General features: G+C 47.2%; 1 protein-coding gene across 2 annotated transcripts; it reads left to right on the top strand.

The window, feature by feature from the left end:
* The first annotated feature begins 1,226 nt into the window (after positions 1–1,226).
* On the top strand, positions 1,227–2,905 carry S100A7 (S100 calcium binding protein A7). 2 transcript variants are annotated; one of them, XM_004388605.2, is made up of 2 exons: positions 1,227–1,465; positions 2,741–2,905. In XM_004388605.2, the coding sequence occupies exons 1-2, from the start codon at positions 1,325–1,327 to the stop codon at positions 2,903–2,905; spliced, it is 306 nt and encodes a 101-aa protein (XP_004388662.1). In that variant the 5' UTR covers positions 1,227–1,324. The 2 variants fall into 2 exon arrangements, 1 of the variants encoding a protein (XP_004388662.1); XR_002825905.1 differs by lacking the exon at positions 1,227–1,465 and adding an exon at positions 1,493–1,506 and having other exon boundaries at positions 2,741–2,862.
* The last annotated feature ends 6,642 nt before the right edge of the window (positions 2,906–9,547 follow it).

Below are 9,547 nucleotides of genomic sequence, written 5' to 3' on the forward strand. Positions count from 1 at the left end.
GGGGTCAGAATCGACCTGTGAATGATTGTAAGGTTCTAGTTATACCTGCCCTGGGAAGACAATTTATCATTGCTTGTTCGAAATATCTTGTCCCAACTTTGGAAATGGCTTAATCAATCCAAAAGACTTCCTCACCCCTGGGAATGCCCCATGACTCTCTGAGCACTGGACTTAGACCCTGGCCTGGCCGCAGCTGCCACGCATGCTACAAGGTCTAGAGTGCTCCTGTCTCAGGGCCACCAGGTTGGACTTTCTCCTTCTTTGGGAGGTGATGGTGTTTTGTTAGTAGCTGTCCGTATGTGGGGGCCAGGAGTGCATCTGGGGTGCCTTGAAGTCCGGGATTCAGGGCTCCATCGATCACGTCCTGGGCTCTGGGTCCAGCCCAACTCTGCTGAGGGGAGAACTTTTCTTCTGGAAGTCTGACTTGCTTATTTAAAATGGGACAGGACTTGATATTATTCTCTAAAGAGAGGGATTAGAGGCAGATAATCTTCAACAGTAGATAATTCAAAGAACCCCCCCACCCCACCTCATCATCACTGTAGAAATCCAGGCAGTCATTTTTATTCATTTTAAACCAGGATGCCAATTGGGGTCCCAGTTCCTTTCTTACTTCCAGGGAGTAGTCCAGGAAGCCCTGTATTGTGCTCTGGGTGATGTTCTGTTGCTCACATCCACACCCACAGTTGGTGCCCTCTCTGACAATGGAAGCTTGCCTAGACTTTCTCGCTAGTCAGGGAGAGACCTCAAGATGACCAGGGGTATCCCTGACCCTCAGAGTCTTCTGGAGCAGCCCAGGATGATCAGGTGTCAGATAACAAGAAACTCAGGATTCTAGACCTGATTTTCCAGGCTGGTGGTCCTAGGTGATTTCCTAGTTGGAAGTGGGGAGAATGGGGTAGATCAAAGACTATGCCTGATGGGAAAGTCCTGTCCCTGGATTTGATGCTTCTCTTTGTGATCCCAGCCTGAGGAGCCAGCAGACATTGCATCCCGCTGCAGCTTAGCCCCCACCCCTAGCTAATTAAGGCCCAGATCTCCAAAGTTCCTCTTCCACACCTCCCAGAGCCCCACAGGAGTGGTCTCAGAACCCAGCACTTGGTTCCACTCTCCCCTCTCTGAGACCAATTTACCTCACCACTTGAGAAAAGACAAGTTCCTTGTGTTCTATCTTAGCTCAGTCCTCACTCACTCCTCAGCCTCGTTCCTCAAACTCTCCTCCGCCCAGCTCATTCTCATCGATTTCTGTCTATAGACTCTCGTCTTGGAATAAAAGGAAAACACGTTATTGTCTTTCTTCCTTGCAGCCTTTTTGAAAGCCAAGATGAGCAACACTCCAGCTGAGAAGTTCGCGTTGGAATTGGTCAAACTATTTCACAAATACACCAGAGAAGATGATAAGATACACAAGTCAAACCTGCTGAAGATGATGAAGGAGAACTTCCCCAACTTCCTCAGTGCCTGCGTGAATGGGAGTCTAGCTTGTCTGGGGCAGGAAGAGGCTGTGTATGTGTGTGCAGAGAGGGGACAGGGATGGGTGGACGGATTTCATGGACCTTGGCATGTCTGAGGACCCCACTGTGAGGTGGATGCACTGTTTGTGATGGGCTGATCTGGAGTCTGGCCCTTCCTGGATTCGCTCTCCCTACCTCCTCCCTCTCATTTTACCTCAGGCCCCAGGCAGGGCCAGTCCCATGTGGAGGCAGAATGTAAGGACTCGGAGTCAGAAGCTCTGGAGTCCTGTCCTGCCATTGGGGCTCCCCTTCTGTGTGACCCTGGACAAGTCACCCACACTCTCTGATCCTCAGTTTTCTCATCTGCAAGAGGAGATAATAGCACTTAATTTCCTGAAGTGGTGGTGTTGAAATGAAGTGTTTTATTTGAAAATGAGAAAAAATGGCAGGTATAATAGTCAAGAAAGTGTTAAGATTTGAAGGGCAGTGAACAGACTAAAATATCTCCCCTCCCACTGGTCACTGAGAGTGCCTCCGAGTGTTTAGTTCCCTTGGGGTCAAAGGTTGCCTCCTAAAGGCTCCTCTTCACATTTCCCTGGGAGAAGGGGTTATTGTTAGCTGCTGTTCAGCAATGTAGCTACACATGAGCCTCCACTGCCAGGCGAGTGGTGGCTGTGCACGAGGTACATTGGCTGGGAATTGAACTTGGGTCTCCTGCTTGGAAGGTCGGAATTCTACCACTGAACCACCGCTGCCCATGGAAGCAGGGGTAACACAATGGGAATCATGAACCCTACAGACATGGCGACCATCTTTTACACGGGCAAAGTGCATTCATAGAGCTGATTTCACTTAATTGTTGGAAGGAATCATTAGCACAGTTTGAGACTAAGGAACAGAATAAATGGGGCAGAACTGATAGGTTTTGATGGGAAAGAATTTAAGTGGGAGGAGCATTGGAGAATGAGGAATGCAACAGGGCTGGGCTGTATTGGTCCCAAGGGGGAAGAATGAAGACCGTGAACCTGAAGGGGAGTGAGTGGGTGAGCCTAAGCCCCATTGTCCATTTACCAGTGTGCGCCCATGCAAGCTGCCGTTTTTGGCCAGAAATCTCCAGTGATGAGTCTGGGCTACTGCTCACTTTGCTTGACCCCCTCCCAATAGCCTCACCTGACCAACCACACCTTTGATTCAGCCCTAGGTGGTGTCTCCTCATCTGTCTCTATTCTCCTCTTCCCCTTGGCTAATGATGGAATCTTCTTGTTTGTATGTTTTTATACCCACAGGAAAGAAAGGGCAAAGATTACTTGGCCAATATCTTTGAGAAAAAGGACAAGAATGAGGATAACAGGATTGATTTTTCCGAGTTTCTCTCCTTATTGGGGGACGTAACTAATGACTACCACGAATGGAGCCACAGTGCGCTGCCCTGTTCTGGGGGAAGCCAGTGATCCCAGCCTAGCCCAGCCCAGAGGCCTCCAGAGACACCCCAAAACAATAAAGGGTCTGTTTCCATCTGATACTTGCTCCTTCTCTTTTGGTGGTATGAGTGGACAAATGGACAAATACTGGCTCTCAGCTTTGTAGACTCTCTCAGCCTGGCTGACATTTACTTCAGAGAGGACTCCCTGGTCTTAGCCCAGGCCCCCTTCTGCTCCTCAGGCCCCCAGTGTAGCCCAACTGCTGGTACCGAGGAGGGCCCTGCTAGTATGGCACAGCCACAGTTATGCTCTTTTTCTCCTGGGATGGAGCTGGGATCCTGTGGTGTCTCTTTGTCTCCCAAGTGGTGCCTGTCTGTGCTTGAGTGTGTTGGGAGTGGAGTGACTCAGGTGTGGCACTGAGATGTCTATCACTTACCTGGCTGCTTAGGAAAGAGCAGAGAGAAGGAGCAGATGCTTTATTTCCCAGCCCTTCACTGCAGTTGCTCCTCAGGGACATGGGGTAGTTGGATGTCTCCTCTCAGGCCAAAAGTACATCCTGGACCAAAGTCATGCCTTCCCCTTGAGCCTGAGGGCAAGTGGACATTTTTTCTATGGGTCATTGTCATGAATGGGAAGAGGCAGCAGGGTCCTGAGAACCAGCCCCGCCTCAGGAAGTCCATGGATATGTTTGTGTTCATACGTGTGAACTTGCAGAGCGTGTGTGTGTGCGTGTGTGTGTGTGTGTGTGTGTGTGTTTGTGTGAATGAGACGGAGCTTCTGCTCTGAGGTGCCTCTCCTCACTGAGGTGTGAGAAATGTGCACTGTGGAGACAGAGGTGAGGGGAGAGTCAAAAGTTGAAGAGCTTGCTGTCTAGCGGGGACGTCCCACAGGAAGCCTGTGAAAGGACAGGGCTGGTTAAGGTCCACACTAGTTATGTTTTTACTTATGGGTGCTGGAAGGAGTCCTCCCTGAGTGGGATGTTTGAAAAGCAACCTAACCTTTTGGCCAGATAAAGTGGGGAGGAAGAAGCAAACACTCAGTGGGGGATGCTCTACTTGGGGTCACACACTGCTGAGCACTGAGGACACAGAAACCAACATGGCACAAGGGCTGCCTCCCCAGGGTTGGCTCTCTGGAGGAACCAATCCCCTTGTGGCCTCTTCCCTGGGGAGGTGGGGGCTTCCTACTCTCGCCATGCTCAACCCTGATGGAGACAGGAGGCAAGAGGGGTCAGTATTCACTTCCATCCCCAGTACCACTTCCAGGCCATGTCCCCTACGCCATCTCCTTGAGGTTCATGCCATCTAGTTCCTTCACTCCTACCCTCTTGGTCACAGTCTCCTACTAACCTACTGGTAACACCCATTTTTCAACCTGACCTGCTGTTTCCCTCTCTATCACACCAACAGGGTACACTGGGGATAAGATAACAATCATCTACTAATTAACTAACGAACTGACCAACTAACTAACGAACAAGTCCCTACTCATCTGTTCCTCCTCTCCACTTAGCGGATCCCCTTCCACTCTGGGCTTTGTCACAAGTTGGTGCTGCTCCTCTCTGACGTTCTTCTCTCCACCTACCTCTGCTTAGTCTTGCTGCTCCTTCTCTCCCTCACTTTCATTTCCCCTACTTTTCAAACAAATCAGGACTTCAGGTCACTAAGCCTCTTCTTTTTCTCTATTCCTGTCAGCCTCAGCTACTGTCGCCTCCTTCTCTCAGTCTACTTTCCATGATCCACCACCACAACTCAACTCTGCTTTTATTTTTTCTTTACCCAAATCTGCCTTGCAGCATCCCAGTCTGGGAATCATTCCCAAATTTGTCTTCTCTCTTCTCCTACCCAGGGTGCTGATCCCTGATGGTTAATTTTGTGCCAGGGCCCTGAAGCTGGTCTCCTGTCTGCCTTGATCACATTTTTCTCTGAACTCCTCCTGACTGCTATGCTCTGGATATAGATCCAAGTCCTTGTGAATCTCCCCAACACTCCATGCTGTTGCCTGCTTTCATTACATTTGCTCTCTCTGTTTCCTCTGCCTGAAATTTCTTTCTTAGTCTTGTCTGCCTAGGAACATCTTGTCTTAATTCTGAGTTCAACTGTCACCTTCTTTGTAGTTATTGTACTTGGAGGTGACCCCAAGGATGTGATAACTTCAACTTTTGTGTCTCTATTCAACCTTATGCATGTTTTTACTTCTAGCATCCACAACACCTACTTCGTTTATCTGATTCCTTCTATGAGTTTCTAGAGGGCAGAAACTGTTTGCACCTGTGGATCCTCAGCATCTAGCAGTATACCTGGCACAGAGTAGGTGCTTGTACATGTTTATTGACACAAAACGCCTCTGAAAATTAATGTAACCCCCAAGTTCCTCTGCCCTAGTGATAAGGCAGACTGCCAAGTGCTTCTGGCACTTGTAGGAATATTTACAGACCCTCGTTGGTCAGACCTCTGGGTCAGGCTAATCAAGAGTTCAAACAGCTGTCTGGGTCATCCATAGAATCATTAAAATGGATACTTGCAAAGGCAGGCATTGGAACTTGAGTGGTGTCTTAGGCTGGCTTCTCTAGAGAAGCAAAATCAGTGAAGTGCATATATATATATATATAAATCAAAACCAAACCTGTTGCTGTAGAGTCAATTCCGACTCATAGCTATCCAAGAGGATGGAGTAGAACAGCCCCATAGGGTTTCCAAGGAGCTGCTGGTGGATTCAACATACTGACTTTTTGGTTAGCAGCTGTAGCTCTTAACCACTGTGCCACCAAGGAGAGAGAGAGAGATTTATCTCGAGGAAATGGTTCACACAGTTGTAGAGGTTGGCAAGACCCAAGTCTGTGGGTCAGGTGTGAGGTTGGAGACTTCTCCCGTCTCACATAGCTGCAGGGACTGATGAATCCAAGATTGGCAAGTCAGACGGCAGGCTGCTGGCTCACAGGCTGTGGAGGTTGATGAATCCAAGACTGTAGGTAAAACAGCAGGTTGCTGGCTCATAGACTGCAGAGGCTGACAACTCCCAAGATTGGCAGGCAATATGGCAGGCTGCTGGTTCAAATCCCAAGAACCAGAGGTCAGATGATGACAAGCGGGATGCAGGATCAAGAGTGAGCAAAAGCCAGAGAGCTTTGCCAGAACATTCATAATATTGGATGCAGGCCACATACGGGTTGGCTGATCATGTCAGATCACATCATGGAGGTGATTACATTATATTACAAAATAGAGGTTAACTACATAATTACATAACTGCCAAATTATGTCATTACATAACTGCCAAAACTACATCATTACATAATCGCCAAACTACATCATTAGATAACTGCCAAACCACTGAGAATCATGGCCTAGCAGTCCACCCCTTGTCAACTTGGCACCTGTATACATCTCCTTAAGCTATACACAATCTCTAAATAAAGACAATTGCAAAGTCATACTTGCACCTAACATGATATAACTAGCATGCATACAATTGAAAACCCGTTTACATCTTATATTTTATAAATGAAGAAAACAAAAATATTTGATGCACACATACAAGGAGGGAATACACATAATCATCATAGTCCTCGTTTCTGCTACTGGTTATGTGGTCATAACTGGTATTTAGAACTACCTTCTTCCACCATCCATTTCATATTCATTTGCCCTCAGCAAGTACTTTAGCTGGTCATGGTTCTTTGCCTGGTGGGGTGATCCAAACTGTCATTCCTGAAGGGTCTGGGGCATTAGTAGTCATGTTGGAATTGGGCTGCTGTAGTTTTCCGTTGACTTTAATCACAGGGCATGACAGTACTAAGAGATGTCCTAAGGGATCTCCTGTATTCCAGACATGCCCTTCTTTATCACCATTATGTAATATCTATCCTATTTCCCCTAGGTAATCAGGATCAATCACACCAGCCTGTATGGTAACTCCCTTAATTTGCCTTTTGATCCAAAGGAGCCCAAAGTGGCCAGGTGGTATTCTTAACTTCCAGTTAAATGGAATCTGTGCTGTGTCTCCTGGTGGGAACATTCCTCCTTTTGGAACTAAGACCTCTAGATGCACAAAACATAGCGTTGCGGGGACAGGAAACAAAAATCTCATGAGTGGGTCATTAGGGGTAATAGTGAGTGGTGCCACTCCCATTTCCACCCCTTGTTTCCTGGACCCATGAATCCTGGATATGGAAGAAACAACACCATATATTGGACACTGGTTTAGAGCATATACAGCCTTCTGAAGAACATTGCCCCAACCCTGCAAGGTATTGCCACCTAGCTGGTGCTGTAATTGTGTCTTAGAAGGCCATTCCATTGTTCTATCAAGCCTGCTTCTTCAGAATGATGGAAAACATGGTAAGACCAGTGAATTCCATGAGTATGGACCCATTGTCGCACTTCATTTGTTATGAAGTGAGCCCCTTGATCTGAGGTGATGCTGTGGGATACCATGACAGTGGATAAAGCATTCTGTAAGCCCACAGATGGTAGTTTTGGCAGTAGCACTGTCTACAGGGAAGGCAAATCCATATCCAGCTTAAGGTCTAGTCCAGTAAGAACAAAATGTTGCCCTTTCCATGATGGAAGCAGTCCAATGTAATCAACCTGCTACCAGGTTGCTGGTTGATCACTTTGAGGAATGGTGCCATATTGGGGACTCAGTGTTGGTCTCTGCTGCTGGCAGAGGGGGCACTCAGCAGTGGCTGTAGCAAAGTTGGCCTTGGTGAATGGAAGTCCTTATTGATAAGCCCATGGATAACCTCCATCCCTGCCACCATGGCCACTTTGTTCATGAGCCCATGGGGCAATGATGGGAGTGGCTAGAGAAAGAGGATGACTGGTTTCCACAGAATGCATCTTCCTGTTCACTTGATTGTTAAAATCCTCGTCTGCCAAGGGCACCTTTTGGTGAGCATTCACATGAGAAACAAATATCTTCACTTCTTTGGTCCATTCAGAGAGGTCTATCCACATACCTCTTCCCCATACCTCCTTATCTCCTATTTTCCAATCAAGTTCCTTGCAAGTCCCTGACCATTCAGCCAAACCATTGGCCACAGCCCATGAATCAGTACACATTTGCACATCTGACCTTTTCTCCTTCCAAACAAAACAAACAACCTGGTGTACTGCTTGAAGTTCTGCCCATTGGGAGGACTGCCCTTCACCACTGCCCTTCAGGGAGGTACCAGAAAGGGCCTGTAGTGCTGCCACTGTCCACTTTTGAGTGGTGCCTGCATATTGTGCTGAACCATCTGTAAATCAGGCATGAATTTTCTCTTCCTCAGTCAACTGATCATAAGGAACTCCCCATGAGGCCATAAGTGCAGACTAGGAGAGGGTAAGTAATATGACAGGAGTGGAGACCATGGGCATTTGGGCCACTTGCTTATGCAACTTACTTGTACCTTCAGCTCCTGTTTGGACCCAGTCTCATATATACCACTTCCATTTAATGATGGAGTGCTGCTGTGCACGTCTGACTTTATGACTCTGTGGGTCAGACGACACCCAGTTCATGATGGGCAGTTCAGGCCACATGGTCACTTGGTGGCCCGTGGCTAAGCATGGTTAAGCATTCAGTCTCTACCAAGGCCCAATAACAAGCCAAAAGCTGTTTATCAAAAGGAGAGTAGTTATCTGCAGAGGATGGAAGATTTTGCTCCAAAATCCTAAGGCTTTGTGCTGTGATTCACAAATAGGGGCTTGCCAAAGACTCCAAACAGCATCTCTATCTGCCATTGACACTTCCAATACCATTGGATCAACTGGATCATATGGCCCAAGTGGCAGAGCAGCTTGTATGACAGCCTGAACCTGTTGAAGAGCCTTCTCTTGTTCTGGGTCTAAATCTGAACTAGCAGCTTTTCAAGTCACTTGATACATAGGCCAGAGTAGCACACCCAAACGAAGGATATGTTGCCTGCAAAATCCAAAGAGGTTCACAAGTCGTTGTGCATTCTTCTGTTTTTGTGGGAGGGGCCAGATGCAACAACTTATCTTTTACTTCAGATGGTATACCTCAACATGCCTCACACCACCGGACCCCTAGATATTTCAGTGAGGTGGAAGGTGCCTGAATTTTTGTTGGATTAATTTCCCACCCTCTACTATGCAAATGTTTTACCTATAAGTCCAGAGTCATTGACACTTCTTCCTTACTCGGTCCAATTAGCAGAATGTCATCAATGTAATGGAGCCGTGTGATATCTTGTGGAAGGTAAAGATGATCAAGTTCCCTGCAGACTAAATTATGACATAGGGCTGGAGAGTTGATATACCCATGATCTCAGACAGTGAAGGTGTATTGCTGGCCTTGCCAGCTGAAGACAGACTGCTTCTGGTGTTCATCCAAAACCGGAATTGAAAAAAATTCATTGGCCAGATCAATAGCTGCATACTAGGTACCAGGAGATGTATTAATTTTCTCAAGCAATGAAACCACATCTGGAACAGCAGCTGCAATTATGGTCACCACCTGGTTAAGTTTATGATGATCTACTCTTATTCTCCAAGATCCATCTGTTTTTTGCAGAGGCCAAATAGGCGAGTTGAATGGGGATGCAGTGAAAATCACCACTCTGCATCCTTCAAGTCCTTGATGGTGGCAGTAATCTCTGCAATCCCTCCATGAATGTGGTATTGCTTTTGGGTTACTATTTTCCTAGGTAGGGGCAGTTCTAATGAT

Source organism: Trichechus manatus, unplaced genomic scaffold, assembly GCF_000243295.1.
Source record: "Trichechus manatus latirostris isolate Lorelei unplaced genomic scaffold, TriManLat1.0 scaffold00213, whole genome shotgun sequence".
Taxonomy (NCBI): domain Eukaryota; kingdom Metazoa; phylum Chordata; class Mammalia; order Sirenia; family Trichechidae; genus Trichechus; species Trichechus manatus.